Genomic DNA, 17,996 nt, shown 5'->3' with positions numbered 1-17,996 from the left:
GAAGGAGAAGGAGAAGGCGCGTTCAAATCCGATGGTGAGTCCTTCGAACCATTCCGGTTTCTGGTGATTAGATATCGTCACCCTCTCCCTTTTGTTTTCGTTTCACATTTTTCTTTCCCCAAGGATAATTCGGATACCCGACCATCGACCTCCGGATCCCCGACCTCGCCGGGGTTCGATGTGGATCGGCTGCCTCATAACACGAGCCGCATAACCGATTCCTACTCTGACGATGACGAGGCCGCCGTCGACCCTCGTGTCTTTGTGGACGACGACGGTGGCGACGGCGATCGTAACAAGGAGGAAGAGGAAGGCGAGGATCTGTTCGATGACAACTACATGGAGTGAGCATCGCAGATGATCTTTGTGTAACTTTTGATGTTCGTTTTCTCCTTGACGATGTTAGTGCTGGTGGGGAACAGAGATTACCGTCGGATGGATGATCAAGACCGGTACGAGACGGTGGTGATGGACGACTCCACGGAGGATGAGAGAGATCTGGACCAAATCATGGCCGACAGAAGGGCGGCAGAGGTGGAACTTGATGCGAGGGATGGCCGCAATGGTGACATCCTTGACCGGAAATTGCCTCAGATGCTTTATGATCAAGGTATCGATCCTTTGGACCAATGCACGTTTGGTGGACATACGTTCACAACTTTCTCCCTCGTGCCAAGAAAAAATCGATGATGAATTATTTGTCTTTTCACTAATGCAATACACTTTATCATACCCTTTTAAATTGAAGTTGTTTTCCGACATGGGAGTGGTCAGCTAGTGAATGCTTATGTGACGGGAATCAGCCACTGAGGGGTATGTTTAGAGCTACTTTTCCGAGAGAATTTGCAAATGGAACTGATGATGTCAATAGGTGGTCATTAACTTCAAACGGAAATGTTAATTCTGGACAGCATAAGCTTCATAACATCTAATATTACTTTCGGTGGACTTTGACAGTGGGTTTTCGTAGTGAGGGGTTAATATGATCAAAATTGCTATATTATCCATGATTTTGGTGATTGCAACTACGTTATGTCTTGTTATAATCCACTGTATTAGGTGGTTGAGCTTATTTTGCATGACATGCTAGTGAAGAGCAACTAAAGAATCTGAGAAGAGTTATATCTTTCTTGAAAATCTTTGGATTTGAATGTCTTCAGCAAATCAGACTTGGCCATGCATCTAAACATGAGAATTCCTCTGTTCCAAGGATTTCCATCATTAGATATCTGCTAGTGTACTTCCTAGCAGAGCAAATTGTACCTCCTGATTCTGTTCTTGTCTTGTACTTCCAAACTAACGCTTTAGTGATGCATGATGATGCAAAACTAAATCTTGCAAACACTTGAATTGCATCATACATTTGGCAAATCTCAAGTGCAGACTACATCATACAATTATTTCCTGGTCTACCAGAAATGCATAAGCCTAAATTTTGTGCAAAAGTAGGTTAGTCTAAATTAAAATTTCCATACATATTTTGATTGTCTTGTGACTCACCTTTGCTTGCAAGTATTAAGATGCAACCTTTTGCTTCCTGAGACTGTCTGCATTGTTTACTGCCACCAGGGGCAGTAGGATTCTGCCAATGTCTTGGTTGCCAAACGACATATTATTATTTGAATTTGGTCTCATTTCATTGAACAGATAATTCCTGTAAGATAAAAAGGTTTTTACATGATGTCCATGATGATAACCAATTATCACGAATTCACGATGCACAAACTTTACAGTTTTGGACATTTGCAAACAAATCTATGCAAATGCAACTTTAATTATTTTTAGTATCTGCTTTGTTTTAAGCTATTGGTATATGCTTTGGCTGGAGCACATGGAAGCTGTTAACCACATGCATTGGATTTTTTATTTAAGGCTATAATAAAGTGTGTTTCTATTATTTTCCGTTGTTATTGTATCTTGCACCTACATAGCCAGATGCATCATCTGGATTGGTGGAAATGAGTCCAGGTTTTAAAACATCATGTTTCTGTTGCAGACATGGATGAATATATCAACTTTAGACCTCTGAAAAGATTCAGGGCTGATTTTAGGCCACCGACTGGTGGACAAAGTGAAGATGACACCGAGGGTTCAACACAAAGCTCACCAGGAATGTTCCAACAAGGAAACTCAAGAGATGATGTGCCAGTCACTGATCAAACGGATGATGACCAATACGAGGTACTATGATGTCCTTCTATGTTAATTTACCTATAGTTTAAAGACATTCATGCTATCTACAGGTTACCTTTGTACTTCAATGACTGAACGCATTGCCTGTGATAGGATGAGTATGATGGTGAAGATGAGATGACTATATATCATGTCCAAGGAACTCTAAGGGAATGGGTTGCAAGAGATAAAGTTCGTTGGTTTATCGCAAAGAAATTTAAAGATTTTCTTCTTACTTATGTGAACCCTAAGAATGAACATGGAGACATTGAATATGTTCGACTGATTAATGAGATGGTTTTAGGTAATTACTTAGCCTATTGTTAATTATCTAGTTTTTCAGAACTAATTGGAACACAGTACAGTCGTTTGTTGGGTTATCATGCCTCTCTAAAATAATATTTCCTAGTATGTATTCTCATATTTTTATTGCAGCGAACAAGTGCAGTCTGGAGATAAACTACATGCAATTCATGTACATTCACTCAAATATTGTTACATGGTTGTCTGATGCACCACAGTCAGTGCTTGAAGTTATGGAAGAAGTTGCCAAGAATGTTGTCTTTCATCTACACAAGAATTACAAAAACATCCATCAGAAAATTTTTGTCCGTATAACTAATCTTCCAGTATATGATCAGATACGTAACATAAGGTAGGTTTTGAATTCAGTGTGGAATAGCAATCGAGTCTATTGTTTTTTATTCACTAGAGGTTCTATGCTATGATGCATATACAATTTGGTGCACACCAGGCAGATTCATTTGAACAAAATGATTCGTATAGGAGGTGTTGTTACTCGGCGATCTGGAGTTTTTCCTCAGTTACAGCAGGTAAAGTATGATTGCAACAAATGTGGGGCTATTCTTGGCCCTTTCCTTCAGAACTCATATTCAGAAGTTAAAGTGGGATCATGTCCTGAATGCCAATCAAAAGGACCATTCACTACCAATGTTGAAAAGGTGATTCCTATTTGAATTTTCTTCTGCTATCTCTATGCACAATAATCAATTTAAACCTTTTGATACTAGTTAGTCTAATGAGTTGGCAAGTTCTTGCAGCATAGTTTGATAATTTGAAGCCTCAACTTAGTTGGCTAACTTTTTTTTTTATCTCAGACAATATACAGGAATTATCAGAAACTTACCCTTCAGGAAAGTCCTGGAATTGTGCCTGCTGGTAGACTTCCAAGATACAAGGAAGTGATACTTTTAAATGATTTGATTGACTGTGCTTGTCCTGGAGAAGAAATTGTAATTTTTATTTGCTTTAATATATTGTTAGATTTTAACTGTGAAAACAATGACTAGTTGCTGATTATCACATATAATTGTTTCAGGAGGTTACAGGCATATATACAAACAATTCTGACTTATCTTTGAATACCAAGAATGGGTTTCCTGTATTTGCCACCGTGGTTGAAGCAAACTATGTTACCAAAAAGCAAGACCATTTCTCTGCCTACAAATTTACAGATCAGGACAAAGCAGAGATTGAGAAGCTGGCCAAGGACCCAAGGATCGGAGAAAGGGTTTGTTATACGGTTCTTCATTTGTGTTTTCTGTCCTCACAATACATTTTCTTTTAACAAATGCAACTGAATTTGTAGATTGTCAAATCTATTGCACCATCGATTTATGGTCATGAAGACATTAAGATGGCTATTGCACTTGCGATGTTTGGAGGACAAGAAAAGATTGTCCAAGGAAAACATCGGTTGAGAGGGGACATAAATGTACTCCTATTGGGTGATCCAGGAACTGCAAAATCCCAATTCCTTAAGTAAGACTTTTCCTTGAAACTCTTCTACCTGTCTTTCGTTGCTATGCTTATTTCAATATTTAAATATATATTGTACAGGTATGTTGAAAAGACAGGCCATAGAGCTGTTTACACAACAGGTAAAGGAGCTTCTGCAGTTGGACTTACTGCAGCAGTTCACAAAGACCCAGTAACAAAGGTATGGACCCTTGAAGGAGGTGCTCTTGTCCTGGCTGATAGAGGAATTTGCTTAATAGATGAGTTTGACAAAATGAATGATCAGGACAGGTTAGTAATATTCTTTTGCTTGGATTCAATCACATATTCTTCAACCTCTTGTTTTTTTTTTGTTGATCGGGGATCAACTGAATTGCAGAGTGAGTATTCATGAGGCCATGGAACAACAGAGCATTAGTATAGCAAAGGCTGGAATTGTTACATCACTCCAAGCCAGGTGCAGCGTCATCGCTGCAGCAAATCCAATAGGAGGAAGGTAATAGTGACTCATCATGGGATATGACTTATATATTTTTAGCCGAGTGCTAACAGATTTGCATGTTCAGATATGACTCATCAAAGACTCTTACCCAAAATGTAGAGCTGACTGATGCTATCATATCACGATTTGATATCCTTTGCGTTGTTAAGGTCACTATTCCATCTCCAATTTTATACTCAAGTAAGATCATTGGTTAAGCCATGTTGCTAGCTTTGGCTAAAAGGAAATTTGCCTGTAGGATATTGTTGATCCTGTCACTGATGAAATGCTTGCAAGATTTGTCGTGGACAGCCATGCCAAATCACAGCCTGCAAGCAATTCTCAAGATCAACTTGCGTCTTCCAGACCAGTTGACCCGGAGGTATCATTTCTTATTCCTTTTTGGAATCTGGAACTTTTGGAATTCAATATCGTCTGAGAAAATGCTTCACAACCAGATTCTTTCTCAAGACATTCTCAAGAAGTACATAACATATGCTAAACTCAATGTCTTCCCTAAAATACGTGATGCTGATTTTGACAAATCCAGACATGTCTATCCTGAAATACGTCGAGAATCATCTGTAAGACTTCTGGGCAACCTAGTAATTTAAATTGTACTCTACAAGTGCTACATTCCATTAAGTGTAATATGTTCAAATTTGATGAGTCTTTTCATGAGTGATGCAGCATGGTCAAGGAATTCGAATAGCAGTGAGGCACATTGAGTCGATGATTCGAATGTCAGAAGCACATGCGAGAATGCACTTGCGGAACTATGTTTCCCAAGAAGATGAGGACATGGCAATACGCGTCCTGCTTGATTCTTTTATCTCCACCCAGAAATTTGGTGTGCAAAATGCTTTGCAAAAGGTATGACAAAAATTCTCAACTTTCTCAGCTTCCAGGTGAAAACCTAAATAGTACTACCAAATGTGTACCTGCAGTGCTTTCTCCATGACACTGAGCCTGCATTTGTGCCTGTAGTATTAAATGGAAGTGGCTGACCTCTAAAGATAGTCCTTCTGAATTTGGACTTCTGACAAATATTTTTCTGCCTCATGTATGCCGGTCCACAATATCTTGTGTTTAACAATGTCCTAGCTCCTACTTTTAAGGTTTATTTTGGATTGGAATGAATTATGGTTATTTCTATTATGCAAGGGAAAAACACATTGCTTAGGCTTCTCCTTTGTTGTTCTTTTGTTTGCCTGACTATATTCTTACTAGCTTGTGTAGATCATTTGGTTTTTTTTACTTATTCTTAATAAGTTTTTCAAGGCTGGAGAACCCCAGAGTTTATTGAGATTTTTATTCTCTTAGATATTGTTGAACAAAACATCTATCTACTGTTTAACATCCTACTATTATAGAAAATATATTCCAGCACCAACCAAGCAAAATTTGGCTTTTCTTCCCTTTTCTTTTTTTAGGGATGTGGGAACTTCCAGATTCTTTTAGCTGATGGTACAGTTATCCGATGTTCTAGTAGCTGCAAAAAAGTTGTTCCTAATAATATTATCTGTACTAACTTAAGTGTTAGTGTTGTATTATTTTTAGCATGTAATGTCTTTTCTCCTTCGAAACAAGTTCAACTTGGTGCCTGAATTTAGTGGTGCTTTCTTCAATGGATGAATAACATTCGAAGAGAGGTTGAGTAAGTTTTGTGCTATTTGCTGCAGAGTTTCAGGAAGTACATGACATTCAAGAAGGATTTCAATGAATTAGTTTTGCATCTTCTGTGTGTTCTTGTGAAGGATGCACTGCAGTTTGAAGAAATTGTATCAGGGACAACCGCTCATCTCACACACATCGAGGTGAAGGTGGAAGAGCTAAGAAACAAGGTAAATATTGAACAAAATTCATTCCGGTTTTCCTCTAACACCCACTAGGTCGATTGATCAATTGAATTCAATGTTCTCAAAGCTGAGTTTTGGTTGCGGCAGGCCAGGGAATATGAAATCTATGATTTGAAGCCATTCTTCTCCGGTTCACATTTCACAAGTAGCAATTTCATTTTGGACGAAACACGTGGGGTGATCAGGCATCCATTGCCAAGATGAAGCATGAAAGTCTTTGGTATGTAGTTGAGTGAAGCATGCAACTTCTTCTCCTGGAAATTTCAAGAGCAACCTACTGGATGGTTTCTTCTCACTGCAGCTTCCAGACCACTGCTAGTAGTGCTTGAAAGCTGCAAGGGCAGGTCACACAGCACCATGTTCGACAGCTGTGCATACTCATGGCTACTAAACTCGGGCTATTTATCACTAAGATTTCTGACCAAATCTGCTTGCAGAAGGATAATTAATTCCACTTGCTTGTTTTTTTTCTTTAAGTTTGAATTGCAATCTCTAGACAATGACCCAATGGCCTTTATGACATGCTTCTTGTTTCCGGTAAAAACTGTTTTGCGAAATTTTAAAGCTTTAAACTACTTGTATTGTTCTTTGCATGTGAAGCAGTACTGTAAAACAGCAAAGTCTTAATAGATTTTATCTTGAAAGGATAGTTTTGTTTTTTTAGTTTTTATATATTTTTAAGTTAATATTAAGAGCTATATGTTAACTCGGATTTTAGTTATATGATGCAATGGGGATTTATATCCAATCTAAATCTTGTTTGATGCTTAAGTTAGTATCAATTTGAAAATAGAAAGGTATAATATCTTTAATCTTTTTTTAGTAAATTAGGATAACTATTAAATCAAAGTAGAAATTAGCTTGCCAGATGATCATGCAAAATAGTTTGTGGTTATAGTGCAATAGCTTGTTTTAACATTAAGAACACTTAGTTGGCATGTTCATTTGAATAAGTAGTCACGCTAGCGCTGAGTCAAAGTCATTGCAGGATAACTACTTGACTAACATGTTTGGATGATGAGGAAGGATTCCAAAAAGACATTATGTATCATTCGGTTATCCACATATTAGAACTCAATTATGTATATACATGTATAATATATTTTGATTAGAAGGAAAGGCAAACTGTTTGGGAGGGAGAGAAAGAAAAGTTAAAATTAAAAGAGAAATCCATCAAAGATCAAAAAATAAATAATACAAAGCCAACGTACTATCGCGGCTTTAGCTGGAATTGCTTAAGGCGTGAGGCACCCTTGAGATAAAGACGCGAACTTAGCTTGCGTTGCCTAAGTCGCACTTCGCCCTTGCGATTTGCGTTCGTAAAGATCAGCCCACTTACAACCTCTCGCTGGTCCCGAAGGATTTGTAAAAAGAGAAAGTTGATTAGTTCGAAAAATGAGCGACGGACAAGTCCCGACGTCTCGCGAAAAGGGGAAGCTTTACAAGCAATTCAGTGAGCACCTTGCGTGCACAATAGAAAGAGGGAGAGAGGAAAAACAAGGATTTTAGAAGGTTAAACAGTTGCTCATCAGGTGCCGAGCGCGACAATAAGTTCCTGTCAAGATAACATGCGAACTTGCGAAAGGTTGTTCAACGCCCGACACTATACCGAAGCCCCATCCAGCCTTGTGCCACCCTGGTGGTTCCAAGGGATTAAGATGGCTGATGTTTTGTGAGCGGAAGCGGATTGCAGAAAATAGCCCGTGGCATACGAAAACGAAGTTGTTTTAGGTTGTTTTGGGGTTGTTTTACTCGGTTCGGTGAGCGGTCGCTTTGTAGCGCTGCAACTTGTTTGAACTTACATTTTTACAGTCAAAATGACTCAAAACCAAGACAAAACATGTTGTCAAGCAATTGTACATGTAGATGAGAGCAACGAACAATTCATTGAATGGAGTTATTACGAGTGCAGGACGACCGTTCGTGACATCAAGTAATGTGCTTGGATAACTCTTATCTAAACTCATAAAGTAAATAAAATATTTTAATATATGAAATCAATTATAAGTCATTTAAGTTAATCTCATTTTAGTACGATTCCCCGTGTGCACAATCTCACATAAATCAGAAGAAATTTTCTATTAATTATCTCGAGAAATCCTATAAATTACCTTTAAGAGTATTCAAAATGTCTTGTCTCTTTCTTTCGAAGATTTGAAACTTAATATGCATTTATAGGAATAAATATTAATTCATTAATAAATACTAATTTAATTAGAACCCTCCCAACTAATTTTAATGCAATTAAAACTCTTAAAAATACTTACTAACCATAACAACCTCCACCTTAGTGGGTGTTTTTCCACTTTGTGCCTCTTCCAAAAATTGAACAATTGGTTTTAATAATTCATTATAGTTATATAAATCGAATTAGTTTATGCTCTAACACGTTATTCTAATACGCCCACCAATGTATCATAAGAAACCAAACTAATGACACTACTTGATTTATGACTTTGATCTCACCATATTATCACTAGTAGTATTTTTTCTCTAATAATCATATGTATATTAAAAATAATGAATATTACCTTTTGTTTTTCCAAAAGAAGCTCATTGCATTAAATTTGAGGTCTTTATTTGCATTTTCTTTTAAACCATACAACCTTTGATATAATCTTTTTTAATTAGGACCATGCAATCCTAAGTAACTTTTGGAACTTCACTTCTAATCTTAAGCCATAAACCTAGAAATTTAAAAGGCTCAATAAAATTAGATTCTTCTATATGTATAGAATACAAGTCATATCCTCCAAAGTATGCACAACTATATCAATCATTTTGATTTTCACTTTATAGGTTTCTATCATTGAATCATCATCCAAATTCAACTTACTAGTCATCTCATCATTCAATAAATCAAAATAATATTTTGAGTACAAACATAATATAAATAAATAAATTTTAAAAATTAATTCTTCTGAAAAGATATATTATTGTTTTAGGAGATTGTGAGGATATCTTCATCACCATCCATTATAATAGAGCACTCTTCTTGTTGTTTTTTTTTCTTTGAATAATTTTGCTAGATATGTATGTGCATTTTGTATCTATAACATTAAACATTACCTAAAGACATGACTCTTGATCTTGACTTATCATGCTGACTCCATCCTTACTAAAAAATCATCTTGGTCAACATCCATCCTAAGTAGCAAATATTTCACTATCCATATTTGAAGATTTTTTCTTTTTCATAGTGCTAAAACTTCTTTAACTTATTTAAGAGTTACTATATGAATTATCTTTACAAAGGTGTCATAAGGGTTGACGAGTGATATATGAAGCAATAATACTTTATTTTCTTTACCAATTTTCATATCAACTTTTGTGATTCCTTTGAATCTATCTAGAATTACCAATTCTCTGTCTTCCTCCATCATTAATCTATATAACTTTCATTATAGATATAACTTATTAGTTAAGCTTTTTGCAAGATAAATCTTTTTACTTATCCCAAATAATATTATTGATAATATTATCGATAATACAATGACAAATAATCTCACACTTTGCCTCAAGCTCCTCCCAATCTTCATCACTCATCTTTTTGGGTTTGTTTGCTCATCCCTTTAATGTTCTTATTTCGACTTGTTGGATAAGATCTTTCATTCTCTTCTATCGGTGAAATTATTTTTTTCATTAAATTTCTCTATAGTAAAACCACTATTAATAATCGATGATATCGTTATTGAACCTTTGGATCTTTTGGCTATAATACCACTTTGTTGGGAGGAGAAAAATCAAAAACAAAATTAGAAATTTACTAGAGATCAATAAATCAGAAACATAGCAAAAAGCCAACATAAGATATAATATAGTTAAACAACTTCTAGCTAGAGAAAATTAAAATCTTTGATTTACAAGATCAATTATAGGATCATTAAGCTCTTTTTATTTAAGTACGACTCATTGACTACTCTCTTAGAAGAAATTTTCTTTCAACTCTCTTTAGAAACCTCTTAGAAGAAAATTTCTTTTAACTCTCTTTAGAAACCCCTGTAAATTACATTTAGGGGCACCCAGATTATCTTATTTCTCTCATCAAAATATTAAGACTCAAGATTTATTTATAAGAATAAATTTTAATTCACTGATAAATTTTATTTTAATTAAAATTCTCCTACAAATTTGAATATAATTAAAAAAATTAAAAATACTTATCGATCTTAATACAAATATGTTATTTTAATTTAAAGCTCTGAAAAATATAAATATAAATATATTTTTTGTTCTTGTGACATGATCTTGATAACAAAATAACATTGCTTAATGTATTAATACTTAGATGGCATCGATCAATTACCAAAAGGGTCGGTTGATTGGGTGATCCATTGGGTGATATTTTAGAAATGTGTGTCTAGATGACCATGCATTGTGACGACCACATGATCCACTCGATTAATGCATAACATGACTATCTATATGTCATGACTCTATATGTCGGATTGTTCATATCTTATTTAATATAATATCTCATAACTCAATAACATGACTCTTTTCACCAATCATGTTAGAGTCATGATAGCTCAAAATTATGACTTGACTTCTATTATTTTGACTTTTACCATCTACTTCCATGTACTTATTCTTTGGTTGCTTGTTATATTTTATATACAAGCTTAAAATTCCATCTTGACTAATTTATTTTAAGCTTTATAAATTGTTTTGAATCACTTTACCAAATTCGAGGAGAGAGAGGTCATAGATAGGAAGTATTTAACATGACATTTATTTTGTTGTATTAATTATATACAATTTTTAACTAATAGTGTGGAGTATTTGTGCAATTGACATGTATTTTTTACTTGTTCTACTTACATTTTTTTGTCACTTCCTTTACCTTTTCTTCAACAAATTCTTCAAAAAATAACTTCAAAATTGAAAACAAAAAATATTTTAACCAACACTAAACTACCCATTGATTAATTCAACTTGATTAGAATCATTTGTTAATCTTTATATTAAATAAAATCTTTTAACATGGAAAAAAACATAATCAAATTATTTAGCATCACATATCCGAAGGAGTGATGGAGGGTTGGTAGATTCTTATAATATTATACAAAGGACCAACAGCGACATTCTCAAGAATCTACCCACACCGTAACTGGCATTATGAAAGGGTCCCACGAGCCAGTGACAAATCATGTGGGTGTAAAAGGATGTGAGATTTCGAATCATGGGTTGGGTTTAAGCAGCGACCCCACCTCCCAGCGCGGGAAGCTCTAAGAAGTTCCCGCCAAAACTCTCTCTTTTCTTCGTGTTCCTCCCCTTCTCCACCCACCGCAAACCCTAGTTGGGATCCCTCCTAATTGCTCCAGAAGAAGGAGAAGGAGAAGGCGCTTTCAGATCCTATGGTGAGTCCTTCGAACCGTTCAAGTTTCTGTGGCGAATAGGTCTCGTCATCCTCTTCTTTTCTTTTCATTTCGCATCTTCTTTCCCGTAGGATAATTCGGATAACCCACCGTCGACCCCCGGATCGCCGGCCTCGGCGGGGTTCAGCACTGATCGGCTGCCTCATAACACGAGCCGCACAACCGATTCCTACTCTGACGATGACGAGGCCGCCGTCGACCCTCATGTCTTTGTGGACGACGACGGTGGCGACGGCGATGGTAACAAGGAGGACGAGGAAGGCGAGGATCTGTACAATGACAACTACATGGAGTGAGCATCGCAGATAATCTTTGTGTAACTTTTGATGTTCGTTTTCTCCTTGACGATGTTAGTGCTGATGGGGTTGGTGGGGAACAGAGATTACCGTCGGATGGATGATCAAGACCGGTATGAGACGGTGGGGATGGACGACTCCATGGAGGATGAGAGGGATCTGGACCAAATCATGGCCGACAGAAGGGCGGCAGAGGTGGAACTTGATGTGAGGGATGGCCGCAATGGTGGCATCCTTGACCGGAAATTGCCCCAGATGCTTTACGATCAAGGTACCGATCTTTTGGACCAATGCACATTTGGTGGGCATACGTTCACAACTTTCTCCATGGTGTCAAGAAAAATTCGATGATGAATTATTTGTCTTTTTCTAATTCAATACACTTTATAATACTATTTTAAATTTAAGTTAATTTCCAACATTGGAGTGGTCGGCCAATGACTGCTTACGTGATGGGAATCAGCCACTGAGTGGTATGTTTAGAGACACTTTTCAGAGAGGATTTGCAAATGGAACTGATGATGTCAATAGGTGTTCATTAACTTCAGATGGAAATGCTAATTCTGAACAGCATAAACTTCATGACATCCTATATTGCTTTTGGTGGACTTTGACAGTGGGTTTTTGTAGTGAGGGGTAAATATCATCAAAATAGCTATATTATCTATGATTTTGGTGATTGCATCTATGTTATGTCTTGTTATAATTCACTGTATAAGGTGATTGAGCTAATTTGCATGACATGCTAGTGAAGAGCAACTAAAGAATCCGAGAACAGTTATAAGATATCTATCATGAAAATCTTCGGATTTGAATGCCTTAAGCAAATCAGCCTTTTTTGGTCATGCATCTTAACATGAGAATTCCTCTGTTCCAATTATTTCCATCCTTAGATATCTGCTAGTGTACTTGGACTTCTAATTATACCTCCTGATTCTGTTCTCGTCTTGGACTTCTAAAGTGTTGCTTCAGTGATGTGTGATGATGCAAAAGCTAAATCTTGCATACATGTGTATCACATCATAAAATTGGCAAATCTCAAACATGGACTACATCATACAATTATTTCATGTTTACTTACCGTAGATCTACCGGAAATGCTTCAGCCTAAATTTCTTCCAAAAGTAGGCTTGCCTAAATTAAAATTTCCATACATGTTTTGATTGTCCTGTGACTCACCTTCGCTTGCAAGTATTATGATGCAAACTTTTGCTTCCTGAGAATACCTGCATTGTCTACTGTCATCAGATCGAGGAGGATTCTGCCAATGTCTTGGTTGCCAAAAGACAGATTATTTGAATCTGGTCTCATTTGATTGAACAGACAATTCCCGTAAGATAAAAGGCTTTTTACATGATGTCCATGATGATAACCATTTGTCACGATTCATCAACTTTGCAGTCTTGGACATTTGCAAACTAATCTATAGAAATGCAAATTTATTTATTTTTAGTATCCACTTTGTTTTAAGCTATTGTTATATGCTTTGGCTGGAGCACATGGAAGCTGTCGCCCACATGCATTGGATTTTTATTTTAAGACTATAATAAAGCGTGTTTCTATTGGTTTTCCGTTATTTTATCTTGCACCTACGTAGTCAGATGCATCATCTGAATTGGTAGAAATGAGCCCAGGTTTTAAAACATCATATTTCTGTTGCAGACATGGATGATGATATCAACTTTAGACATCCAAAAAGATTCAGGGCTGATTTTAGGCCACCAGCTGGTGGACGAAGTGAAGATGACACTGAGGGTTCAACACAAAGCTCACCAGGAAGGTTCCAACGAGGACACTCAAGAGACGATGTGCCAGTCACTGATCAAACGGATGATGACCAATATGAGGTACTATGATGTCCTTCTATGTTAATTTACCTTTAGTTTAAAGACATTCATGCTATCTACAAGTTACCTTTGTTCTGCAATGACTGAATGCATTGCCTGTGATAGGATGAGTATGATGGTGAAGATGATATTATGTGTCATGTCCAAGGAACTCTAAGGGAATGGGTCACAAGAGATGAAGTTCGTCGGTTTATCGCAAAGAAATTTAAAGATTTTCTTCTTACTTACGTGAATCCTAAGAATGAACATGGAGACATTGAATATGTTCGACTGATTAATGAGATGGTTTTAGGTAATTTCTTAATCTATTGCTAATAATCTAGCTTTCCAGTACATTCAGTTGTTAGGTTATCATGCCTCTTTAAAATAATATTTCCTAGTTGTATGTATTCTCATATTTTTATTTCAGCTAACAAGTGCAGTCTGGAGATAGATTACAAGCAATTCATCTACACTGAGGCAAATATTGCTATATGGTTGGCTGATGCACCACAGTCAGTGCTTGAAGTTATGGAAGAAGTTGCCAAGAATGTTGTCTTTGATATGCACAAGAACTACAAAAACATTCATCAGAAAATTTTTGTCCGTATAACTAATCTGCCAGTATATGATCAGATACGTAACATTAGGTAGGTTTTGAATTCATTGTGGAATAGCAATCGAGTCTATTGTTTTTTATTCGCTTGAGGTTCTATGCTTTTGATGCATATGCAATTTGGTACACACCAGGCAGATTCATCTGAACACAATGATTCGTATAGGAGGTGTTGTTACTCGGCGATCTGGAGTTTTTCCTCAGTTACAACAGGTAAAATATGATTGCAACAAATGCGGGGCTATTCTTGGCCCTTTCTTTCAGAACTCATATTCAGAAGTTAAAGTGGGCTCATGTCCTGAATGCCAATCAAAAGGACCATTCACTATCAATGTTGAACAGGTAATTCCTATTTGAATTTTCTTTTGGTATCTCTGTAAACAGTAATCATGTTAAACCTTTCGATACTAGTTAGTCTAATGAGTTGGCAAGTTCTTGCATCATAATTTGATAATTTGAAGGCTTGAAGCCTCACGTTAGTTGACTACCTATTCTTCATTACAGACAATATACAGGAATTATCAGAAACTTACCCTTCAGGAAAGTCCTGGAATTGTGCCTGCTGGTAGACTTCCAAGATACAAGGAAGTGATACTTTTAAATGATTTGATTGACTGTGCTCGTCCTGGAGAAGAAATTGTAATTTTTATTTGCTTTATTATATTGTTTGACCTTTAACTATGAAACCAATGATTAACTGCTGATTATCTCATGTTATTGTTTCAGGAGGTTACAGGCATATATACAAACAATTTTGACTTATCTTTGAATACTAAGAATGGGTTTCCTGTATTTGCCACCGTGGTTGAAGCAAACTATGTTACCAAAAAGCAAGACCTTTTCTCTGCCTACAAACTTACAGACGAGGACAAAGCAGAGATTGAGAAGCTGGCCAAGGATCCAAGGATTGGAGAAAGGGTTTGTTAGACAGTTCTGTGTTTGTGTTTTCTGTCCTCACAATACATTTTCTTTTAACAACTACAACTGAATTTGCAGATCGTCAAATCTATTGCACCATCGATTTATGGTCATGAAGATATTAAGATGGCTATTGCACTTGCGATGTTTGGAGGACAAGAAAAGATTGTCCAAGGAAAACATCGGTTAAGGGGTGATATAAATGTACTCCTACTGGGTGATCCAGGAACTGCAAAATCCCAATTCCTTAAGTAAGACTTTTCCTTGAAACACGCCTACCTGACTTTCGTTGCTATGCTTATATCAATACTTAAAGATATATTGTATAGGTATGTTGAAAAGACAGGCCATAGAGCTGTTTATACAACAGGTAAAGGAGCTTCTGCAGTTGGACTTACTGCAGCAGTTCACAAAGACCCAGTAACAAGGGAATGGACCCTTGAAGGAGGTGCTCTTGTCCTGGCTGATAGAGGAGTTTGCTTAATAGATGAGTTTGACAAAATGAATGATCAGGACAGGTTAATAATTTTCTTTTGCTTGGATTCAGTCACATATTCTTGATCCTCTTGTTTTATTTGTTGATTTGGCAACAACTGAATTTCAGAGTGAGTATCCATGAGGCCATGGAACAACAGAGCATTAGTATATCAAAGGCTGGAATTGTTACGTCACTCCAGGCCAGGTGCAGTGTCATCGCTGCAGCAAATCCAGTAGGAGGAAGGTAATAGTGACTCATCATGGGATATGACTTGTATATTTTTAGCTGAGTGCTAACAGATTTGCATGTTCAGATATGACTCATCGAAGACTTTTACCCAAAATGTAGAGCTGACTGATCCTATCATATCACGATTTGATATCCTTTGCGTTGTTAAGGTCACTATTCCATCTCCAATTTTATACTTAAGTAAGATCATTGGTTAAGTCAAGCTGCTAGCATTGGCTAAAAGGAAATATGGCTGTAGGATATTGTTGATCCTGTCACTGATGAAATGCTTGCAAGATTTGTCGTGGACAGCCATGCCAAATCACAGCCAAAGGGTGCTACTCTTGAAGATCAGCCTGCAAGCAATTCTCAAGATGAACTTGCCTCTTCCAGACCAGTTGACCCGGAGGTATCATTTCCTATTCCATTTTGTAATCTGGAACTTGTGGAATTCAATATGACAAAATGCTTCACAACCAGATTCTTTCTCAAGACATGCTCAAGAAGTATATAACATATGCTAAACTGAATGTCTTCCCTAAGTTGCATGATGCTGATTTAGACAAATTCAAACATGTCTATGCTGACATACGTCGAGAATCATCTGTAAGACTCTGGGCAACTTAGTAATTTATATGCTATTATACAAGTGCTACATTCTGTTAAGTGTAATATGTTCATATTCGATGCGCCTTTTCATGAGTGCTGCAGCATGGTCAAGGAATTCGAATAGCAGTGAGGCACATTGAGTCGATGATTCGAATGTCAGAAGCACATGCAAGAATGCACTTGCGTAACTATGTTTGCCAAGAAGATGAGGACATGGCAATACGCGTCCTGCTTGATTCTTTTATCTCCAGCCAGAAATTTGGTGTGCAAAAGGCTTTACAAAAGGTATAACTGAAATTGTTACCTTTCCCCGCTTCCAGGTGAAAACTTAAATAGTACTACCAATTTCTTCTAGATTCTTTAGCTCGTGCTACAGTTATCAGATGTTCTAGCAGCTCCAAAAGTTGTTCCTTGACTACATCAGTGATTGAATTCCAAATTAGTTCTGAATAATATTATCTGTACTAAAGTTTCCACTTATGTGAATGCATCGTCGTATGATGACCGTATATTTCCACTTGTTTTGGCATTCTAGTGTTAGTGTTGTATTATCTTTAGCGTGTGGTATCTTTTCTCCTTTTAAACAAGTTCAACTCGGTGCCTAAATTTAGTGGTGCTTTCTTTATTGGACGACTGACATTCCAGGAGGTTGAATAAGTTTTGTGCTATTTGCTGCAGAGTTATAGGAAATACATGACATTCAAGAAGGATTTCAATGAATTGCTCTTGCATCTTCTGCGTATACTTGTGAAGGATGCATTGCACTTTGAAGAAATTGTATCTGGGACAACTGCTCGTCTCACACACATCGAGGTGAAGGTGGAAGAGCTAAGAAACAAGGTAAATATTGAACAAAATTCTTTCCTGTTTTCCTCTAACATCCACTAGGTCAATTGATCAGTTGAGTTCAATGTTCTCTAAGCTGAGTTTTGGTTGGGGCAGGCCCAGGAATACGAAATCTATGATCTGAAGCCATTCTTCTCCAGTGCACATTTCACAAGTAGCAATTTCATTTTGGACGAAAGTCGTGGGGTGATCAAGCATCCATTGGCAAGATGAAGCATGAAAGGTTTCTTTTGTATCTAGTTGAGTGCAGCATGCAACTAATTTTACTGGTAATTTCAAGAGCAACCTCCTGGATGGCTTCTTCTAAGGGCAGCTTCCCGGCCAATGTTAGTAGTGCTTGAAAGCTGCATGAGCAGATTATACAGCAACATGTTCGACACCTGTGCGTGCTCATGGCTACTAAACTTGGGCTATATTTATTACTAAGATCTCTGACCAAAACTGCTTGTGTTTGTTTTCTTTTATGTTGGAATTGTAATCTCTAGACAATGACCCAATGGCCCTTACGACAGACATGCTTCTTGATTCTGG

At 36.9% G+C, this 17,996-nt stretch overlaps 2 protein-coding genes across 3 annotated transcripts; both read left to right on the top strand.

Annotated features, from left to right (window-relative positions):
• Positions 1–129: 129 nt before the first annotated feature.
• On the top strand, positions 130–6,590 carry LOC135648671 (DNA replication licensing factor MCM2-like). Of its 2 annotated transcripts, XM_065166555.1 has the most exons (17): positions 130–344; positions 423–610; positions 1,997–2,181; positions 2,287–2,476; positions 2,608–2,827; positions 2,927–3,134; positions 3,291–3,425; positions 3,512–3,703; positions 3,782–3,954; positions 4,033–4,221; positions 4,310–4,426; positions 4,497–4,581; positions 4,671–4,793; positions 4,870–4,995; positions 5,102–5,284; positions 6,094–6,255; positions 6,358–6,590. In XM_065166555.1, the coding sequence occupies exons 1-17, from the start codon at positions 340–342 to the stop codon at positions 6,472–6,474; spliced, it is 2,598 nt and encodes an 865-aa protein (XP_065022627.1). In that variant the 5' UTR covers positions 130–339; the 3' UTR covers positions 6,475–6,590. The 2 variants fall into 2 exon arrangements, with proteins under 2 accessions (XP_065022627.1, XP_065022626.1); XM_065166554.1 differs by having other exon boundaries at positions 336–610.
• Positions 6,591–11,512: 4,922 nt separating this feature from the next.
• LOC135649403 (DNA replication licensing factor MCM2-like) lies at positions 11,513–17,996 on the top strand. The gene is made up of 18 exons (XM_065167709.1): positions 11,513–11,630; positions 11,720–11,940; positions 12,028–12,215; positions 13,607–13,791; positions 13,897–14,083; positions 14,201–14,420; positions 14,521–14,728; positions 14,891–15,025; positions 15,113–15,304; positions 15,383–15,555; positions 15,634–15,822; positions 15,909–16,025; positions 16,096–16,180; positions 16,270–16,419; positions 16,491–16,616; positions 16,722–16,904; positions 17,298–17,459; positions 17,562–17,996. The coding sequence occupies exons 1-18, from the start codon at positions 11,628–11,630 to the stop codon at positions 17,676–17,678; spliced, it is 2,841 nt and encodes a 946-aa protein (XP_065023781.1). The 5' UTR covers positions 11,513–11,627; the 3' UTR covers positions 17,679–17,996.

The sequence above is a fragment of the Musa acuminata genome, chromosome BXJ3-9 (assembly GCF_036884655.1).
Source record: "Musa acuminata AAA Group cultivar baxijiao chromosome BXJ3-9, Cavendish_Baxijiao_AAA, whole genome shotgun sequence".
Lineage (NCBI taxonomy): Eukaryota > Viridiplantae > Streptophyta > Magnoliopsida > Zingiberales > Musaceae > Musa > Musa acuminata.
This window is presented reverse-complemented; position numbering and strand designations above follow the sequence as displayed.